Consider the following 21,722-nt stretch of genomic DNA (forward strand, 5'->3'; position numbering starts at 1 on the left):
TTCCATTAATCGCCGGGAGGCAAGAAAAGGCTCTGGGCGCCGGGGCTGCCGTGCTGCGGGGGGGGGCGAGCTCCGCCGGGGCTCCCGCACCGCTCCGACTCCAGGCTCCGCTTTACGGCTGTCCAGCGGCGGCTCTTCGCTCACCGGGAGCCCCCCGGGCCGCGCTCCGGCATCGTGCGGCTTATCGATTTTTTTTATTATTATTATTATTAATTCTATTTTCCCCCCCTCCTCTTTGCACTTCCCTCCCTTCCTCCGGCTGCGGGATCCTGCGCAAAGTTCCCTTCAGGAGACGGAATACAGCCCGGAGGAGCGGAGCTATCGCGGGGCCGCAGCCCTGGGGGCCGCCCTCCCGCTGCCCGGGCGCTGCTCGGAGGGGCCGGAGGGGCGGCGGCTGCGCACCATGTGCCGCCCCCGGCGCACCCGCCGCGGCCCCGCGCCGCCGGCTCGCAGGAAGCGCTGCGGAGGGTGTGGCCCGACCGGGCCGGGAGGGGAGAAAGAAAGAGAAGGGACCGTGGGAGGGGGGTTGGAAAAAAAAAAAAAAGAGGGGGAAAAAAAGAAAAAAAGAGGGAGGAAAAATAAAAAGCAACCCGCAAAATAAAAACAAAAAAATTCAAAGAGCCACCGGATCCGGGCGCTGGGGGAGGGAGGGCGGGATCCGCTCCCCTTCCTTCTGCCGCTGCTTCACTCCTTCCTGCCTCGGTCATTCACGCTGCCGCCCGTCGCCGCTTCATGCCCGCCGTGCTGGGCCCCGCTCGGCGCCGCCGCCCCGCCCCGGCCGGCCCCCGCCGCGCCGCCGCCGCCGCCGCTCCAACTTAGGCTCTGCCCGCAAACAAGGGCGGGGGCTCCGCGCTCCAACCGCGGATGCTGCATCCCGGCCGGCCCCGAGCTCCTCCTGCCATGTTCCGCCGCCGATCGCCAAGTCCCGGGGAAGGAAAAAAAATAAAGCTTAAAAAAAAAAAAAATAAAAAAAGAGGTTCTGTGCGATTCCCTTCTCGGGCTCTCAGACAAACTATTAGGAAGACGCGGCCGTGGCAGCTCTGCCAGCCAGACGCTGCACGGCTCTGACCGAGGCCACCCCCCCCCCTCCCAGCTCCGTTGCCTTCGCCGTAACCTCTCCGGAGCCTATCGCAATCTTTTGTGAGGTGTCACCGCCCTCCGTTTAAACGCTGCCCTCCCCCCCGCCGCCTCCCGCTCCTCCCCGGCGGAGGGGCCAGCAGCGCCGTGCCGCGGCGGAGCTCGGGCTGCGGCTCACAGGTGTTGGGGGAGCGGGGGGACAGCGGGTTTGGGCTCACCTTGCTTTCGTTTACTTTAAGGTCTTACGTTGTGCTTGCTGTAACCGGTGGTATAAACATCGTTACGCTTTTGTTTGCGTGTAAATATTTTCCCTTTGTTGCTTGCAGAGTGAAACGAGGCTTGAAAGTGTTTTGTTTTTAACCATCGGAAATGAATTTGGTGTGTTTTGTCTCTGTTCGTGCCATTGCTTAGAATGGAGCGTGGGGAGATGTAACCTTCCTGATGCCAACTTTGTGCACGGGAAGCCCTGGAAAGGAGCACTTTCTCTGCGTATTTCCACTCCTGAGGCATTGAGAGCTTCACTGCTGTGTTAATGAGACGATACTGGGCTCAGGGAGTCCGGGGCAGACGAGTAAATGCCATTAAATAATGAAGTGAAAACTACTAATTATGCTGGAGTGAGTTTTAGGAAGATGGGCTTAGCTTCCATGGGGATGTATCATTTGGTATATGATGGTGATGAGATTACTGATGTCGCACACATGAGGCTCCCTGCTGTCATGCAACGCGTCCATCATAATAACCCAAAGGAATGAGTCCATGTTGAAGCCACACTTTACATTTGTTACACATCTTGTTGCGGCTGAATAATAATAATGCTCTTTTGCTCCTTTCATTCAGACTTTCTAACTCTGCCTCATAACTCCACGCTGTTGGTTACATGCATGTAGCAGGCAGCACACATCCGAATCTATTTGTCCCAGCTTATGTTTATTTAAAGTCCTGCTACACTCAATACTATGGTAGGAGTGACATTGCTGTTGATGGAATTAGACCTGCAGGCCAAATCCACCCTGGCACGAGCAGAGCCCACCTAATTGCGTACTCTTTAAGATCTCCAGACAAGTACAATTAAGTACACTTCCTCACCCACTGCCTAGAGGAGCTTTTGGCTTTCTCTGCATGCACTGAGCAGGAGAAACACAGTTCTGGGGGAGGTAGGGTTAACAGGATGCATGCTTCTTTGTGGGGTGGAGGGGAGCCCTTGCTGTAGAGCCAGGATGGATGGAAGGGCAGATATGCAGCTCTGGGTGTGTTGTAAACGGGCAGTTCTCCACCCACATCTCCTCACAGTAACAGCACGAGGGAGATTCTGTTTCCCTAAATCAGATTATAGCAGTTTAACGGAAGGTCACAATTTGGGCCTAAACAATTTTGGTTTGCTGCCAGCAGCTCGTTTTCAAAGCTATAAATAGGAGTGATTTCAGAATACTCTGTCAAATAAAAATCAGCGGGTAGCAGAAGCCAGCTGAATTGTGTTGCAAAATATTTCCAGATATGTCCTTAAGTGAAGCAGTGAGAAATGATGTAGCACGAGGAATGCCTTTCATAAGAATATTAATCAAGTTCCTTTTAATGAGTAGTGACTACTTTTAATGAGGGTTTGAGTATTTCATTTTAGAAACTTCAGGTTTCACGCCTGGCTAGAAGAGGTGTTAAATGACCTAATAATCTTCTCCATTTTTAGATGCTGGTGCCATGAGTCTCCATATGGTTTGTGTCATTCCCCCAGGACAAAAGAGACATCCAGGGTTTGGACAGTTTCTGCTGCTGTTCTTCCACAGCCTCCATCCCAACTGCCCACATCAGAAACAAAGCGAGGCCTTAACCCTTGGCAACTCCTAGCAGCTGAAAGGGCCACCAGAGCTGTTAGTAGCCACTTGAATATAAAGCAAATATTCCTTGAGCTTCTTTAATCTGCCCAAAAGACTGATGTACTGCTTACCAGCCTTGGTATTAGCAAGGGGCAAGAGTGGTATTTATTGTAATTTCATCGTTGTCCCTTGTCCTATTGCTGGGCACCACTAAAGAGCCTGGCCTCATGCATTTGACTTGACTCACCCTTATGTCTTTTTCAGTGTTATCACTAGTTGCTGGAATAAACCCTTGGCTATTTTTGGTGCACCCGAGTGGGTAGTGGGATGAAGACGATTTTGAAATGCATTGTGAGAACCAGCTACACGTGGTTTAAGAACAAGAAAAGAAAACTCTCTCTGCTCTTACGGATGGTGGGGGAAGAAGGGGCAGGAACCGCTTACACTTGTTTTCTGTGTATCTATAACTAACCAGTCTTCTTCCACCCCTCATGTAGTGACACTCGAGTGAAAAGTTATTTCCTTCTGTTACTTTTATGCAATTTGCAGGCCGTTATTTGACCATAAACGCATAGTCTTGCTGTAGGTGGGAGCCTTGAAGAGTGATTTGCTTGTGTCTGGTAATTTGAGTAGCGCTGAGGAACTGCTACAATATGCCTTAAAGGCCCAGCAGATGTATCTGCATTGTTCGGGATGAAAAGTTTACTAGGTGGGGGCGGGTATTTCTTAAGTTCTTTGCACATCTCCTCCTGGAAGGATTTGTGTATACCTGCTTGATTTCATTGCTGCTGAGTTCAGAAATGACATGCAGGACTTGGGCAGCTCTATCAACTAATGTACAGACTGAGGAGACATGAAAATGAGGTGATGAGGTTTGGCTGTGGAAAGATTTTGCTGTCAGTCTGGATGAAATAACACTGTGGGGTTAGAAACAGCAGGCACCGTCAGATAGAAGGGATTAAAAGGCTTTTTAGCGTGGCTTAGTAGTGTACAGAAGATTGGCTTACGTGTGATAGATCTTCTTTCATCACATTGATCTTTATTTTGCATTATGCTTGGTACAACAAAAACTGGAGACTGGAGTCTTCTTTCATGAATCACCTCACACAACCTGTTCGTTTTATTACTTATTAAAATCTTTTTTTCTAGGAATTGATTAGTTGGTGGGTTTTTTTGTTTTTGGTTTTGTGTTTTTTTTTTGCCACTGTAGCCAATGTTGAGTAATGGCTGAAGAATACAGAGTTGTAATAATTTTCTGATCACTGTGTGCACCCACGTTGGTGAGAGGAAGCTATGATAGAATGGGTTACGCTACTTTATATTACTTTCCTGTATGGATGTTTCAATATAGGGATCCTATATGAATCCTGTGTGGATGTTTCATAATAGGGAGCTAGCTGATGAAGGAATAAAAGGCAATTCAATGGTTCCCTGTGTCAGCTGTATGTGACTAAACCCACGAGGTGGTAATTAGATGATGGCTCCAGTTCCAGGGGATGCAGCTGGCTTGTCGGGCTGGGAACTAGAAATGAGGGGAGGATGATGTTTGCAGGGACTGGCAAAGGAAATTATTTGACACAGAGCAAGACTTAGCAAAAGAGGCTGGAAAAAGCTGGGCCTTCCTTTCACCAGCACTGGAGCGGTAGGTATGTTGTACAGAAGGAAAGGCAAGTGTGTTGACTGGTTTATTGTTTTTAAGATATATTTTGTTTGAAACTGTGTGCTGCTAAGTAAGTGTTTTGTGGTTGGTGCTTATTGTCATTGCTTTATGAGAGGCTAAAACTGCAAGGCCTGGCTCTGTCTTGAATCTGCAGAGGTAATCATGGTTGAGACACAAGGGAAGCAACCCGAGAACTGCTCTGCATGTAGCTAAAGAAGACAGCGTGAGATCTGGAGGAACAGTTAACTGGTCTCTTGTGAGGACAAAATGCAAACATGTGAGTTCTGTTTTTTTTTCCTTTTTGAGAATAATTTTGTGCTTAAGGAGCTTATAAAACAACAATTCTGTCTGTGAAAGTCTACCCGAGGTTGGTGTTTGGATGCTTTGGTTTTCCCTTTTATGGCGTAGTTAAAAACACAGTATGTGAGGTGAGGAAAAAATATTGCATAAGTAATGGGAATATCAGTTATGTCTAAAATACAGGTTAGCTGCTGCAATAAAGATAATACAGCACAAGTAGGTTTTATTTTGTTCTCTTTTTATTCACTGCTTACTGTGCAGTTGTTCTCACCACTCACCATGTATAATCGATTGGTTGTCTCCTGCTGTTAATATGGATATTTAGTACGTTGAAATTGAAAAGGAACCATGTTTATATGAAAAATGCAGCTAAAAAAACTTGTCTTTTCACAGGATGGACAGTTGTGCCATGTTTTAATATTCAATTTCCCCTTCAGGAGCAGGTGAGCAGCACCAGGCACAGGTTTGGAAGCACTTAATGGAAGAATGGTAAATGCCATTGGTAAGAGTGGTCTGGCATAAACAGGGATCCCAGATCCTCCCTCACAGTCTTAGGTCTGATGGTTTTTGTTTGTTTGTTTTAGGGTGTGTGTGTCTTTGAGATCAAAGGAGAGTATGGTACTTCAAACATGATGTGTGAGGGCCCACCCTTCCTGGATTGCACTTCTGGTACTGCTGCTCAGTCCTGCAGCTGTAATATTCCACAGAAGGGTTTTTTCCTTCTTATTTTTTTCAGCTCCTCTCCTTTTTTAATACATCACAAGAGGATTTTAATAGATGTTTTCATAGGGTTTATTTTACAGTCTCTGATCCTACACTTCTCTCAGCTGCTGATCATTTACAGTTTAAATCCAGCACCTTTAACTCATCAGAAGTTTGTGTGGTGTATTACTTACAGTGGATGGAGGTGCTAGAAATGACCTAATAATAAACTGGGACTACAACATTAATTTCACTTAGACTGTGAAAATTAGACTGGAAATAGAATTCCTTTGGGAGCTGTGTAAACCTTGACATTGATTTAATGTAATTCCTTCGTTAAAAGGGTAACTTAAAATTGTATGACAATACATAGTTTTAACCAACAGCCATTTCTAGCAAGTCATGCAGTAAGAAAAATATTATCAGTGATAATTCAAGTGATATTTCTGAATTTAAGGATTAGTATCCAGCTTTATGGCTGCTGACAAGACAGTCAGATGTCATTCTCCCTCCCCAAACCTGATCAGATAGGTAAAGTTACAAAGCCCACATATCATTTGCGAAGAATCTCCATTCAGACCATGAATTTTAATTTATAACATATAGTTTATATCCAGATCACACTAATTCACCCTGACTGGGGAGAATTTGTCAGCTTGGACCCAGCAATTAAAGGTCTGATTAATTCCAGAACAAAAATGTTTATTCTTTCAATAGATGGCAAGTGAGCGTTTGTTTTATGCCTTAATTTAGACTGAAATTATTAGTCATTCAAATGGTGGTGGTTTTTTTTGCTCATATTCTTTACTAAAAAGCATATTTTCTTCTCTTTCTTGAGATGTAGAAATATTTTATTATTTTTAAAGGGAACATGTTCAGGTCTCTTTCTTCAAGTTATTCCCTGAGCAGGCTGCATTTACAAGTCTGAATTAACATATGCACTCTGTTTGCATGAGAGCTCATGCATTAGATTACATTTGCAAGGGAGAATTTTGAGTACTTAAGCTTAATTTCACCTATTAAAACACCAATTTTGAGTGTTATACTGAAAGTAACTTAGGATACCCTGACATCCTGTAAGATATTTGACAATGTAGTAAGAATACTCTGAATGCTCTGTCACCTCCAATTTGCTTCATGTTTTCTGGCATCTGTTATCGACCAAGTCTTCTGTATTATTTAACATCGTATTGCTATGGTCCTTTGCTAAACATGTAGGTGCAAAAGCAGTTCTAACACCTATCTGACTGCGGTCAGAGTACAGCTGCACACCAGACCTTAATCATTTCAGATATTCTAAGTAACCACTTACAGTCTGCCTTCTGCAAAACCTCACTCATTTGAGCCGCTGTTAAACATTCTCTTGTATTAGAAGAGTTTTTAAAATGAATTACTTGTTCCAGACACGGGATATGTTGATAGCAGGTAGCCCTTCTGCATGCTTAGGGCTAATCTTCTGATCTCCTTAGTTCCTTTTAATCTCTAAATTGTCTGTATGTCCTTCCAAGACATCTCTGCCCTTTCCCTTCCATGATTATTTCAAGTTGTTGGTTCTTTCCAAGGTTGAGCATCAAGGGACAAGCTTTAAGATCTGCATATTCCTCCTACTGTGTAGTTATGTGCAAAGAAAAGTAAGCTGTGATGAATGAGAATCCACACTAAAATAGAAAAATGGGACAGAGGATCCCAAACTTCATTAGCAGAAATTTAGGACAGCTTGAATCATCTCACATTGCAGCTTAACCCAACCCTACTCCATAGTGAAAGCATTTAACACCAAGAGGGGGAGGTAGATTTGCACTTCTTATTGAATTGTAATGTTATCATGGAAACTACTAAACTAAAAACTGTATGTTTTAGAAGATGAAATGACACCTACAGCTCGAGACATCTGACGTGACAAATGGGACTTTCAAGATCAAGCAGTGAACACTTTGTATTTGCAATTTAGAGTGACAGTAGCCATTTATTATCAGGTACGTTCTGTACTGTAACCATAATAGTGTTATCTGTAAAGACTATGAAAAGTTTTAAGGAATATGAGAATGCTTAAGGTAAAAAGGCATACTTGTATGATTCTATAGATGCTCTGAATGAAACACAGCATGTTTCAGTAACAACATAATTCAGTTTAATTTGCTCTGTGAGTGGTCTGTATTTCTAGCTGTGTGGCTTTTGTTTCTTGTACAGAAAAGAACAATGGAGTATAAAGGGAGGCTGAGTAGGTGTCTGAACTGCAGCTGACTCCACTGAGAGCATATGTACTTTAAACAAGTTCCTGAGCACAGAACGCTGCACATTTAGAACCAAGCATGAAAAATACCCTCCTTTCAAAGTGAAGTTTTTATATGCGTGACAGATACATAAGATTGCTTGGTGTCGTGCTTGAGAAACTGTACTGCTTATTCACTTAACAAAGGAAACTGGATTACTTCTGAGATCTGCATGTGAACATAGCAGCAGATATTAATGAATGTCACGTTAGCCTGGTTTGCTCTAATAACAGAAAGCAGTTGAAAATATTTCCCAGTAGAAATTCAATAAAAATGTATTTTTATTCTGCTCAGTCCAACATTCCAGAAACTGGTTTTGTTTTTTGTTTTAGTGAATTTAAGCGTGATCCAATAATAACAAAGTCAGCAGGAACACACTTCACTAAAACCTCATTAATCAGGGCAGTGGGATGTAGTGTATATGATATTTCTTATATTCAATGAGAAGGCACTGAGCGAATGTGCTCATTAGTGACTTACTGGACAGCCTTGTGAGAGGTGCTTGACTAAAACCCTGTTCCAGTTATTGTGTATTTAACAGGCTCCATGAATATCTATGGCCTAACAGCTTCCTGTTTCTCAGCTGTACCATTGGTTATTCTGAAACGTTAGAAAACAATAATCCATGGGATAAACGTTGTGGGGAAGGGTGGCTGCTTATCGAGGCATTGCAGTCTTGCATCCCATATCCTCCACTGCTCGCTAAGGTTTTGTGACTCCAGTTTTTTTACTGCACGTGCCCTTGGCAGCCATCTCCCTGAAGTTCACAAGCTGCCAGTCCCATCAGGGCTTTAATACATTCAGAAGTCCTGGGTCCAGAAAGCATCCCAAACCCACACCCCTGCCTACTGACTGGCGTTGTTCTGTACCATCAGCGCAATGGGCTCCTGCTTTGCCTCAGGCCTGGATACAATGACAGAACTATGCTGAATGTTCGCTCAGCTCCGATCACCCTTTCCCCGTTCCCTCCCCGTCCCCTTCAAGCCGCCCGTGTCCCTCTGCAGCTCCTCCTCCCCGAGCCCCCGCCCCTTAAAGCCGCCGGGCCGCCTTCCTTCCCCTGACAAGATGGCGGCGGCCGCACGTTGGGCCGCGCTGGGCCTGGCGCTATGGCTGTGCGCTGCGACCCGCGCCGAGGAACCGGAGGGGAAGCGACGGGCGGGGCCGGCCAAGAAGAAGGACATTCGGGACTACAACGACGCGGACATGGCCCGGCTGCTGGAGCAGTGGGAGGTGCGGGGCGGGGCTGGGGTCTCCGTGATCGGCCGGAGGAGTGTCGGCTCTGCCCGGGCACGGCCGCGGCCTGGCGGGGCTGGAGGCCGCGGGGTGTGTAGGAGATCGCGGTTGGGGTGTCTGAGGTGGTTAGTTGCTTGGATGGAAGGGTTAGTGCCTCTGGGACTCTCCTTCTCTGTGTTGTGTGCCAGCTGTGTGGCCAGCAGCCCTCTGCATTTTTCCCTGTAGCTGGAGGAGGTCTCTGTTTCACTTCACAAAGTGCTGCACAAATGCTCACAGATGTGTTGTGTGCAGCTGTGGCTGGGCAGTTCGGGTTGGCATTGCAGCTGAGGACATGCATGCACAGCCATGGGAGCAACAAGTAATGGAAGTGGGAGCTGAACAAATAACAGTTCTTTGGGAAACTGGATGGTTTCAGACACAACTGTGTGGCAGTTCCCCAATAGCTGTTGGGATGCCTACAGGGAACTGGAAAGACTGGAGAGTGGGGTGGATGGAGTGTAAAGAAAGGGCTTATTTGGTTTGAAGGGGTGGGATGAGTGAAACAAAGGAGCCATTATGAATTTGGATAAGAGCAGGAATTATGCTCTGGAGTGAAGGGTCACTTCTTCTTGGGCACAGATCTGTGCAGAGTCAAGTTTCCTTGGTTTCAGCAGAGTGAGATGATTCCTAATATTTTCTATTTTTGTGGCCATTAGGACAGAAACAGAATTTCCGTACGAACAGCTTTTGTTTGAGGCTTCGCTGCAATCTTTAGTGTTTTTAAGAGCTTGTTTAGATAGCACCAAGGTGGGAGCAAGGGTGACGCTTTTCTTTCTGTCTTTGACTTTGTAGTTAACTTGATTAATAAAAAATGTGATAATTTGAGCAAGATCTTCAAGAAAAGTGACATGTAGGGGATCTTTTGACCACTTATTTCAATTGAAGCTTTAGCAGTACTTTATGGATGTGTGGTTTAAATAGTTAAGGGCAAAATAGGTATTATATATCATCATGTTGAGGTCTCACTGAAGTTAAAGTCCATTTCTGTATTGTATGAAGAATTGTAGTAAACGTTTCTGCCTTTCTATTTCAAAGCTGTGGAATATGTTGGTTGTGTGCTATCCAAACTGGTAGAAAGTATGGTTAATAATTCGCTCATATGTGTTTAGAATATCTATGATTCAATTGTGTTAGATTTTCTATTTAACAGTACATTGTATGCTCAATAAAATTCCATAAAACTGAAGGAAAAGGTGTTATTTTATGAAGCACCTAGGTGGGCTCGTATTGGATTAGCCATGATGGAATATTTCTCAGTATGGGGTAAAATGAGATTTTAGCTGTTGGAGTGAGAATGTGCATTGCTTTGCGGAGAGGGTTTATAAGTGACTTATCCTGAGGCAAAGTTCACTGTTTCTTTTCATGTGGGGGTCTCCATCTCTAAACTACTCAGTGCTTTCTCCTTACCAAAGCAGTTATTCTCTAAACAGTGGTGAGTTCTTGAAAAGAACTGTTTTCTTCAGCAGTTAATTGTAACGCATCTTTCTCCTTTCCCTTTTCAATACAGAAAGATGATGACATTGAGGAGGGGGATCTTCCTGAACACAAGAGGCCTCCAGCACCAATAGATTTCTCAAAAATTGATCCGGGCAAACCTGAAAGTATCCTGAAACTGACGAAAAAAGGGAAGACTTTGATGATGTTTGTCACAGTGTCAGGAAATCCCACGGAAAAAGAGACAGAAGAAATTACGAGCTTGTGGCAGGGCAGTCTCTTCAATGCAAACTATGATGTACAAAGGTACGCCATTGTATGCAAGGGTAAAGTTTTGCTCTTAAAGAACTCTTATTTATTTCTTCCTGAAAGTCTTTCCAGCTGTTGATCCTGAGTTCTTCTCTAGCTCTATCAACTCCCACTATTTCTTTTTTCCTGTGTCAGTTTATATACATGTTTGTTTTTCTTCCGAGTTGTTCTAGAAAAATTTTGCTTTGGTGCATAAATATTTTTAATGCTTGTTATTGGTTTGTATATAGCCTAGCTTTTTTTTAATCTTATAGTTCAGCTGTTTATCAGTTTTAGATGCAGTAGTTTGCCAAGACAACCCACTTGTAAGAGTTGTAACCACAAAGGCTTTTTGTTTCTCTGGCTAAAAAGGAGATTTTTGTCCAGAGAGGATGGTTTTAAAACAAAGGAATGTTGCAGTCTTGAGTTGAGACTGGGGTTGTTTGCAGTAAGAGCATAAATCAGATTTAATGCCCATCAGTGGATTTTCATAGAATCATAGAATGATAAGGTTGGAAAGGACCTACAAGATCATCTAGTCCAACCAAGCTCCCATTACCATTGCTACCACAAGCCACTAAACCATGTCTCGTAGCTCCCCATCCAGACGCCTCTTGAACACAGCCAAGGATGACGACTCCAGCATGTCCCTGGGCAGCCATTCCAGTGCCTGTCCACTCTCTGAGAGAAAAAGTGCTTTCTCATGTCTAATCTAAACCTCTTCTGCTACAAGTCTTGTGTAGCATCAAATTAATTCTAGCATTTTCTTCATACTTTCTCCTACCTGGTTATTTCTAAACTTAACACTTTTTATTATTCCATGCTTGTAAACTGTTTTCATCCACATCCCCAATGAGACCAACCTCTTGCTTTTAAATGGATATCTGTCTTGGAGGGGCTCTGAACGAACTAAAATGCACAGAATTAACAGAAAAATTATGCATCTTTCCTCTAGGTTTATTGTTGGCTCAAATCGCGCAATCTTTATGCTACGTGATGGCGGCTACGCCTGGGAGATCAAAGACTTCCTGATAAGTCAAGAAAGGTGTGCAGATGTTACACTTGAAGGCCAGGTTTATCCGGGCAAAGGAGCAGATGGGAGTGAGAAAGGAAAAAACAAAACAAAACCTGAGAAAGCAAAGAAGAAAAAAGATGCAGAGAAGAAATCTAAAAGCAGCCAGGAGGACAACCGTGCAACCAAACAGAGAGAAGAACTATGACAGATGCATGAACCAGACTGAATAGTACTCTGCTGTTCCTTGAAGGGAAACTTAACTTTCTTTACAATTTCTGGCTTTATAGAGGAGAAGGAAGGAAGCAGATGTTACTGAGGTTTAAAAGACTTCTGAGTTGAAATACGCCCGTTTCCTTATTAATGTTGGCTGTTTGTTTAGTTACAGAAACGGTAATGTTTAATACCAGCAATTGACTACTGTAGTTTGTAATTCTTTATGCTTTTGTTGTTGTTCAAAGTTAACATACAAACCTATGTCTGAAGTCATGAACTTAAAGTGGCGAGGAAAGAATAGAGTCTCGGAATACACCAGTGTTAATCTGTAGTAGCTGCTGTTCTTCTTGGGTATGCAAGTTGGTCGTTGATTCCTTGTTGCGGAGCTTCTTGCTAAAAGACAATTTAAAAAGCCAGTTTGCTTCTCAGTTTGCAAAACGACTTTAGTTGCAAAGAACAATGTTACAGCAGCCAAAGATGCCTGAAATGGCCTAGTTTAGGATTGGTTTGGTTAGGCTGCTTTTCTGTAAACAAAAACTCTTCTGTTCATCACTGAAAATCCACAGAATTGCTTTCTAGAAGCTAGGCAGACACTCAGCTAATGCACTCCAAACCAGTACAGAGAAGAGATTCTGTACCCATCAGATGTGATGCAGTTGAGTGTGAGGAAGCTACAAAGCCAACGTGGACAGCATTAGAGTGAAAAGAAAAGATGCATTCATGGCATTCAGGTTACTACTGCTGCCAAAGAACTGTGCCTCTGGATGCAGATGTTATGTGTGCCCCATTATGTAGACAGTGAGCTAGAAGATAAAGCTTTAACTCTGGAATTCATTTGTTTTGCTGATGGTTTGCTTGAATCTTTGTAAAAGCATTAGTTACAGTGCAGAGTTAAGCTTTGAGGTTGACATATCTCTTATGGATGTTTAATAACCAGATTTTTATTTTATTTTCTTTTTTGTAAATTCCTAAGCATGCCATGGTTGATTGTAAATGAAAATTGGTTTAAATAATATGAACTTTGATGTATGGGAGCAGGTCTGATTTCTTCTTGAAAGCCTTTGTGTGGCCAGGAAGGTTATATTATAATTCCAGCAGTTCTCAGTCAAACGCATGGCTTAGCTGCTCTTTCCTTTTCCTCTTTTTTGTTATTTAGGACTAAATGCACCCAGTATTTATGGTCCACATCATTTTCCAGAGGATGAGAACAGTATTAACTGTCTCCATTCAATAGTACCAAGTTAATACTACTTTCACTCTTTTTACAAGGTGCTAAAATCCAAGTGGGTGAAAGGTCCTAACTTGAACCATAATGGTTACTCTTGTGGAATATTTCAATATCAGAAGACAGAAGCTGACTTACTGAGTGCTTGTTCCAAAATAAAAAGATATCACTAAACTTATTGCTTCACTGTAAAATGTTTTAAATAATGACGCATTTAGTTAGATGTTCGGGGAGGGGAACTAACCTGTCTTTGGTTTCTTTAGTTACTCATAAAGACTAATAGATACTAATGAAAATTCCAGGCAATCATTTTTTCTTACTTCCAGTGATAGTGTATGAATTGAAGAGACCTTTCCTGCCACACTTCACTGAACGGTTGTCTGAGTGCAAAAATGAAAATCACGTTTTGCTTTTGTATTGCACTGTTAATCCAGAAATATACAGGACTTGAGGTGGGTCTCTGGCAACTTTGATATTGCACTTCAGAGAGATGTGCAGCCTGTTTTTTGTTCATAACATAACTTACCACATTGTAACACTTCCAGGTACCTCCCTAGTTTTGCTTAACAATTTAGCTTCCAAGCAGATGAGCATATATGAAATGAACATGTAAATATGAAAAGTTGCTGTCTTTTTTTCTTCCCTTTTTATAACAATTGTGGTATGAAGATGACTGTATAGGAACTGTTGAATCACAGTCTGAACCACTGATTGATCACCTGAGGCAAGCACAGAGTCAGCTGTGGGAGCACAGGTGAAGGCAATTCAGCTTTGTGACAGGAAGGGTGGAGCCTGGCTATTCCTCTCCTAGACCCCATTTAAGGGCTGACTGCCACTGAGGAAGGATCTCTTGGAGATCGCTCCCTTGGGAGTTTTCCTGTCAGCCTAGGACACAGGTGAGCATTTTCATTTATTTTAAGTTATTCCTTTCCACTGTGACAATCCTTCTAGTTGTGTGATCTGTAGGTACCAGCCTAATCACGCCACTCTGCATATTTGTTGACTGTACAGTGACAATGTCATTTGTCATCACAGGTGTGGGAATGCTCTGTGCTTTCTGGCTTGAGCTTTCTTTCTTTACTGAGCTAACTATTTAAGTAATGCAAGATGGTATACAAATAATAGAAAATCAAAGCTAAGGAGGAGGGTTGATCACTACACTGTAATTATAGCCCAACTTCTTGAGAATCCATTTGCTGTAGTCGATGGTAAAACTACGTTTACAGGAGGCTGGGTCTCTTCCTTTTGTGGTGGATACAGTGGGGCAGCTTTGAAGTTCAGCCCACCTGTTCGCCATCCTTGGCAGTGTTCAAGAGGCGTCTGGATGGGGAGCTAGAAGATATGGTTTAGTGGTTTCTGTAGGTATGATAAAGGGAGGACAGTTGGACTTGATCTTGTAGGTCCCTTCTATGATTCTATGACCAACTGTTTGTTTCTGAGTACTTTGCATTAATTTGCATATGCCAAATGAAGTCATGTTTTGTGCCACTTTTTATAATTAAAAAATAATGACTTGTTTCCTTTTTTTCTCCTCTGAAATTCTTTGGGACTGTGGCGTTTGAACTGTTGCAGTTATATAATTAATGTTACATTGTATTGATTGGAGAGACCTAAACAGAATAAGCGAAAATAAATTCCAGTGTCATAGGGTTACTGTTTGCAGGCTTTTATCTCTATCTTATCTGCTACATGGTCGTCATCTGCATCTTTTGGAGTAGGAAAGCTTCTCTTTTAGATTGTCTTCAGCACTGTTCTCTCCTTCCAGGTGAAGGACACATATTTGAAATTCCATTATTATCTGTTAGGACACACACAGATGCTCTGCAGCCAACAGGGTTTCTGGTTTTCACTTGTGCTGTCAAAGCATTTCTTTTTGAGAAGCCAGGTCAGCTTTGGTTTCCAAAAGCTCCCTGTCACTCTTACTAAACACTGAAATTGGTTTTCAAAAAGGAAATCATAAAATAACGTTCCATTAAGATAGAGAGCAATCTATTTCTCTTTGATATTTGGCAGCTGTTATCTTGGGCTTTGTAATAGGGCTTAGGGAATATTTCTACTCCTATTTTTATTTTATTTAAGGAGTTTTTATCTTTTTTCAGAGTTTTCCTTGATTGTGTGGCATGTTTATAGCAATGCAAAGAGCTGTAGAGCTGCCTCTGCTTTTACACATCCCTGTTTCATCAGTGCTATGACTTAACTCTTAATGATTTTGCTGGTTGGGTTCTGGGGCAGGAAATACCAGGGCTCATTCAGAGAGCCTTTAAACTAGATTCAAAGGGGGGATGGGGTTGTAGCTGGCTGGTGGGGCAGCACTCACTAGAAGGTGAAATCAGTGTGCTCAGCTTGCTCTTAACCACCCATTCCCATGGGAATATGCAGTGACTGAGGTGCTCTTGGTCTAGTGATGCTTTCTACTGCCAGCCATCCCATTGCCTTGTAGTGTGACAGCTCTGCTGCTGCTGCAGTGGGGTTCATCTCAGTGCCCTTCGCACCCCACAGCATCCCCTGCCCCTAGGGAATGACCTAGTGACACTGCATCACCTGTATCTCCTTAGGAAAGCAAGCTGCTAAGAGCAAAGCTGAGACAGTGGGTGCTTAGTCTGAATGCAGTTGGCTGCAGGAGGAGCTATTCCAGGTCATCATTACAGATGCACACTGAGGCAAGACACCAAAGTAAAATGAGAAACTTGCATTGAATATTTATTTTGATAAACGTTGTGTACTCCAAACAACTACATGTTATTTCAGTTGTAAGCCACAATCTTTTGGAACGAATGTCCTGACAGCTCTTGTCACCACAAAACAGACAGTCAATGCATTACCACATTCTGCGGACATAGAGAGCTTTCAAGTGCAAAGCAGATTATCAGAAAAGCCATATTGCCGACCTCCTTAACAACCTAGCCAATGCTAAACTCCAGTAAGGGTGCTTCGTATGTCTGCAATTTAGTTGTCTTAGTGCCATTGTAATAAATAAATAGAAAATATATCTTTTTCATTGGAAAGTCTCTAAGAAAATGTACAAAACACTATACATCTAACCCGAAAAAGGACCAGCTATTTCGGCGACAGGTAAAACAAGCATCTGAACAGAAGGCAAAAACAAAAAGAACCCCAAACATCCAAACAAACTAACAAACATCTGAACAAACAAAACTCAATCAAAAAACCACTCTGACAATGGCAGCTGGGTAGGCAGAGATGGGAACGTTTGCAGTAATAAAACCTTATAAAGAGGATCATTGCAGCTGGTGCAGCATCTGTTAAAAGGATGTACAAAGTACAAGCAGCCAGTTAATTCACTAGTCAAAATGTGCACGTGCAGTTTCTACAACAGTCGAAGGTTAAAAAGGAATCATATGGCACAGAACTATTGCTGACCGGTGATGGCATCAGGCTAAGCTGTGACTTCAGAGTAACTCACTGACTCCATCCGATTCACATTGGTGGGAGCCCTTTGCATCTCATGGGAGTGTCTGCCCCGGTACTCTGCTATGATGCTCCATTATCCCTCAGGCTTACAGACTGCAGTGATCCTGTCCTAAGTAAGTATTCACAGCATGAGACCCAGCCCTAGCTCCAAACAGGCCCCATGTCACAAGCTTTGCATGGCAGCATGAGCTACTTGCAAGTGTTCTTCTCTTAATAAGACGAGATTTTCTTAGAAGTTTTCCTAGAGCCAAGTCTTGTGATTTCACCCTGAGAATTCCAAAAATTGTAAAATCAGAAGCTACGACTCCGGTACAAATGCAGCACTCTCATAGTAGCTGAGGAAACCAGCCTAGGGCACGGTCCTTTGGGCATTTGCACACATAGAGAAACCCAGGGAAGCAGTGCTTCACAGAGTGGGGTGTGGAAAACCGGATTCCAAACCAGGTACATTCTGAACGTTGCCATCCTGCCCATGTCAAGTGCTCATGAAAGAAATGCTCACGCTTTGGTCCATCTCATGGAAACACGTTTACTCCACTGGTACAGGTGCGATTATAGGAACGAAGATAAACCAGCCTGATGCACTCAGTGACTTTTTTCAGTGTATTTCTCGACTTCAGGGATCTGACTCTGTTTCAGCTATCAGAGAATGTCAGGTAAGTGAGGTTTGGCTCACCATGGCTGAACTATAAAGGGACCTTTTCAAGGAAGAGTTTGTGCTTTGAGGGTGAAATTCCCCAAACCATTGTAATATACTGGGGGAAAAAAAGCCCATCACCAGCACCTAACTAACTTAACTTGCCCATCCACAGCCTCTGCATATGCCTTCATGGCATTTCTGAGCAACAAACAAACATCATTAAACATCAGAAGTGCTTAAAATATTCTACAAGACAACGCTTAATTAATTTAATTTCCCATCTTCAGGAGATGTCTGTGCAGGAGTCCTGACTCTCGCTGATCTGCCTTCATTACCAGCCTAATGATTTGAAGGAAGGGGGAAGCAGGTACACAACATATGGAATTCCCTGTCTAATTCTTCAGCTATCTGGTAAGACCTCAAAGACTTCTACCTCTGCCACCTTCCACTCAGATTTCACATAACTCTTCCAGGAGGTCAGGATACTCATGGCCCAAAGGCCAAGGACTTGGCTGGAAAGCAATACTCAACAGACTAACCCAATCTGGAAAGGTAACTGCTGCTCAACCCATTTTGTGGCTGAGAAACATGAGTCTCAGTATTCCCAGCTGAGAACTGAAAAGAGAGGTCTTTCCTTCTAGACTATGGCTGCATGTTCAAGGAAAACCTCCCATTTGAGAAACCACTGTTAAAAGACCTGAAGCTACAGGAGAATCAGAGTTTTCTGAGCAAGCAGAAAGATGTAGTTGCATCAGTCTCTTCCTGTACGCTTGCTTTGCTCCTCTCCCTTTTCTTCCCCAGCTATGTGCCATGTCTGTAGAACAAAGAGTTTCATCAGTTGTGACAGAAAATTTAAGGTAAAGTCTTATTGTCCAGTTATATTTCCTAGCATCAAAGTAGTCATTCAAATTTACACTTTCTACCTTAGATTTTCATCTAGGCTTTGAGTTGACCGGTTACTCCAGGGGGAAAGAAAAGTGTTTGGACAAGTTAGAGGTACAAACAACGATCTTCAGTGGCCTTTAGCCCTAGAGCTCACCTTTCCAGAGACAACACGCCATAGGCGTGCTGATATAACCAGCAGCTTGCAGATCAGGTCAAACCTTGCTTAGTGACACGAGTGTCAACATCAATGGGAGTCAACTGGCAAAGTGCCGACGATCACAGAACACACGCTGATCACAGAGGAATGCGTTTCCATCACATGTGGCCACTTGCTTTAGCTACTTACAGTAAGATTTCTTTTTTGAACGACAACAACAACAAAATGCTACACTTCTGGAGCACACTGTAATGTGCCTGTCACGAACAGTCAGTAGTCCATCCCAGTGGGGCAGTGCTGGCAGCCAGAAGGCAGAGCTTTGTGTCCTCATAACTTCATTTTCTTCACCACAGGAATTGGCAGTGCTTGGTAGATTTTAGCTGAGTCCTCATTAGTGACCAGCTTCACCCAGACGGGACGGAAGCTGCCTTTGAATCCAACAAAAGCCATTTTTTCTGCAAATCAGGGCAAATAGATTAGAAGTCCATTAGGGCAGAGATACCCACAAGTGTGGCTACACCAAGACTACTGGATCAACACAGGTGGTCAGGAGCACAGATGTGCATACAGATGTTGCTGATCATGCATTACTGGGTATTAAAGAGATATTTTCTATATCAGGTTTAATTAAAATTGTATACACAACTTCTGTGCTTCCACTAATTAACAGTAGCCACCGTGTGATATATAGCAGAGAAGAAAGAGGGCAGGAAACCCCCTTCAGAGCTGACTATTGAAGCTATTATTGTTTGCTGTTAGAGCTGACCAGAGCTATACCCATGGAATAATTATATGCTCATGCAGTATGTGATGCTTTGTAATCAAGACACTTGATTTCTGCAGTAAATCCACTGCACTTGATGCTGCAGTAGATACAACCTTTCCCAGTAAGTAAATGACTGCTCCTAGGAGGTCTGAACACACACTGATAGGACAGGCAAGGTGAAGTTTAGAAGCCCAGAAAAGGTGCCCCTATGGGAACCACATAGGGGAATAATCAAAGGGTTTTTAAAACTGTTTTTTTAGACGCAGTTACCTTTTAAACTAAAACCTTGTTCTGCTCCAAGTTTCTCCAGTACTTTAGTCCACGGTCCTCTTGAAATGAATCTTCCTTTAGATGTCACCAGCACTATAGAGCTGAAGGAAACAAAAAGTCATTTATAAACAGGTGAGGAGTTAGAAACCATTCCTTGCTTATCTGGCTTGAGCTCTGGTAACTCCTGTCTGCACAACCCCAAATCACCTATGAACTGCAACACTTTCTGTTTTCATGGCTTTTGTCATTGATGACAGCTTAATAATACAGTCACTTCTCCAATAATGCCAACAAAACCTATTAGGAAGCAGACAAAATTCCTTTTTATTTTTATTTTTTTTAATTAAAAGTGGAAGTTTTGCTATGACATTTTTAATAGGACTGGGATGCCATTATTGCTCAGCTTTCAATTGAATCTGTAGGGCAGAATAACTGAACACCTGCCTAGATGAAATAATTTCATTTCACCTTACAGTTTTCCATGACTGGCATTTGCAGTCCTTAAAAACGAGAGCCTTGTTGGGTCTGTTGTTCTGCCTCACAGTGGACACAGGTTGCTAAAGTTAATCCACCCCGCAGAGCTCCAACCCTGAGCTGCTGAGTGCTGCAGTAACCCAGACACCTGCACTGGATACGGAACTGTTCATCACTGGGTGGTAGCAAAAGAAAAAGAGAAGTAAAATAATTAGGAGCCACATAGGAATGAGAGCTGTCTAGTCCCTCCAATTGCATGGTGCCCACCTGCAGCTGGATGGCACCTCTATGCAGCAAATGGATTAAAGATGTTTCATAGTCATAGCTGAAGTCTTTGCCTGATGGGACAAGAAAGGCCGGCAGGGGGAGGGCTGGGAAAGCTTTTGGTTAAAGGAAGAGAATGGTTTGAGCTTTCAGCCCTCGCAAGGACACGCAGCTGAATGATAGCCGAGGTGCCGGCTATATTGCATCCAGTTCCAGTCCTAATTGTTTAATGAAAGAAAAATGAGTCCTGCAGGACAGTGGGTAATTAGCACCCACCTGAAAAACTCTGCATTTCTTGGATCCCATAGTTTAAACAATAAAGCATAAAGACCTTAGGTACGGGTAGGGGACGTGCAAAGAGGAATGTATTTTATCAGTGTGATTTTCTGCTATTTAAGCAAGTGTGCAGGCAGTAGGAAAATGTAAACTGTAAGCATCTGTACCAATATGTGCTCAAGTTTATTTCTGAACTTAAGCCTTCTGTTATCACTAACCCACAGCAGAAGTGTGGATCTGCAGTTTATTAATCAAACGTAGCTCTGCAGCTTACCGGGGGCTCAGTCAGTTCCTAAATCACACACTCTGCATCCTCTGCTGCCTGCACGTCCTGCTCACATTTGGACTCAGAGTCAGCAGGTACAAAAGCACACTGTTAACTCAGTCAGTCTGGTCCATGTTAGGTGATCAAAACCACAAAAAGATGTGTTGTACATCATTCTTACATGCTATGCCTTACCAACACCAGATTACTCACTGAGTTTTGATGTTGTTGACATAATTTTCTATCTGTGCTGGGATTCCTTGTAGAATTGAGTTTCTGAACGTTACTCGATCAACTACTTTCCCATGATGTCCATCAATCACTATCAGCTGAATACCCTCTTCTGTGAGGAAATACCTTACACCATCAACCTGTGGGAAGGGGAAGGAATATAATCAGTTTACAGAAGAAACACAAATGCAAAATAACCATGTCATAGAAGCACTAATAGCTTTGAATTAGGAGACTGTTCATTAAACTAAAGGGCAGAGTTCCAGATCTCTGAGGTCAATCTGACCTCCTCCCATTTACCTCTATGTATGCATAGTCATCCTTTAGGTGGAAGTACTGTTTCTTATAAGTTTCTATTTTCACTTCTAGTAGGTGGTCCTTCGTTTTCTGTTCAGAAAAAAAAAAAAAAAAAGAGAGAGAGAGAGAAAAAGAGTTTTTAATGAGGGTGTCCATTACCAGAGTAATTACTGCATCTTCAGTAAACAAGCTAAACCTCAAAATTCAGTCAAGAAGACAGCTACATAATGAGCTGTGACTTGCCAAGTTCCACTCCTAATGAGACTGGGCACAATGGCAGCCTCTCTGGTCATCCTGCCCACATCTAAATTGTTTCACCAAATGGCTGAGTGTATCTGATTCTCACCTCATGGTGCTTATACACAAGTCTCTGAAGCTTTGCTACGAGTTCCTGCTTCAAGGGTGATGAGATAAATATCCTCCTTTTTTCCCTCAGAATTAGACAAGACAGAATACAGGAGACACAGTGCTGTGCAAAATCCCATATACAAA

At 43.0% G+C, this 21,722-nt stretch overlaps 2 protein-coding genes across 4 annotated transcripts in view; one reads left to right on the top strand and one right to left on the bottom strand.

The window, feature by feature from the left end:
- Positions 1-8,853: 8,853 nt before the first annotated feature.
- On the top strand, positions 8,854-14,793 carry MESD (mesoderm development LRP chaperone). The gene is made up of 3 exons (XM_015873042.2): positions 8,854-9,056; positions 10,606-10,838; positions 11,776-14,793. The coding sequence occupies exons 1-3, from the start codon at positions 8,892-8,894 to the stop codon at positions 12,038-12,040; spliced, it is 663 nt and encodes a 220-aa protein (XP_015728528.1). The 5' UTR covers positions 8,854-8,891; the 3' UTR covers positions 12,041-14,793.
- A 1,154-nt stretch (positions 14,794-15,947) lies between these two features.
- CEMIP (cell migration inducing hyaluronidase 1) overlaps positions 15,948-21,722 on the bottom strand; it is a 102,495-nt gene continuing 96,720 nt past the window's right edge. For all 3 annotated transcript variants that reach the window (XM_015873036.2, XM_015873038.2, XM_015873033.2), the window contains 4 exons: positions 21,234-21,320; positions 20,916-21,073; positions 19,424-19,524; positions 15,948-18,842 (listed from right to left, as the gene is read on the bottom strand). In XM_015873036.2, coding sequence (XP_015728522.1) covers positions 18,715-18,842; positions 19,424-19,524; positions 20,916-21,073; positions 21,234-21,320 — 474 coding nt within the window. In that variant the 3' untranslated portion in view covers positions 15,948-18,714. The remainder of the gene's footprint in view (positions 18,843-19,423; positions 19,525-20,915; positions 21,074-21,233; positions 21,321-21,722) is intronic.

Source organism: Coturnix japonica, chromosome 10, assembly GCF_001577835.2.
Source record: "Coturnix japonica isolate 7356 chromosome 10, Coturnix japonica 2.1, whole genome shotgun sequence".
Taxonomy (NCBI): domain Eukaryota; kingdom Metazoa; phylum Chordata; class Aves; order Galliformes; family Phasianidae; genus Coturnix; species Coturnix japonica.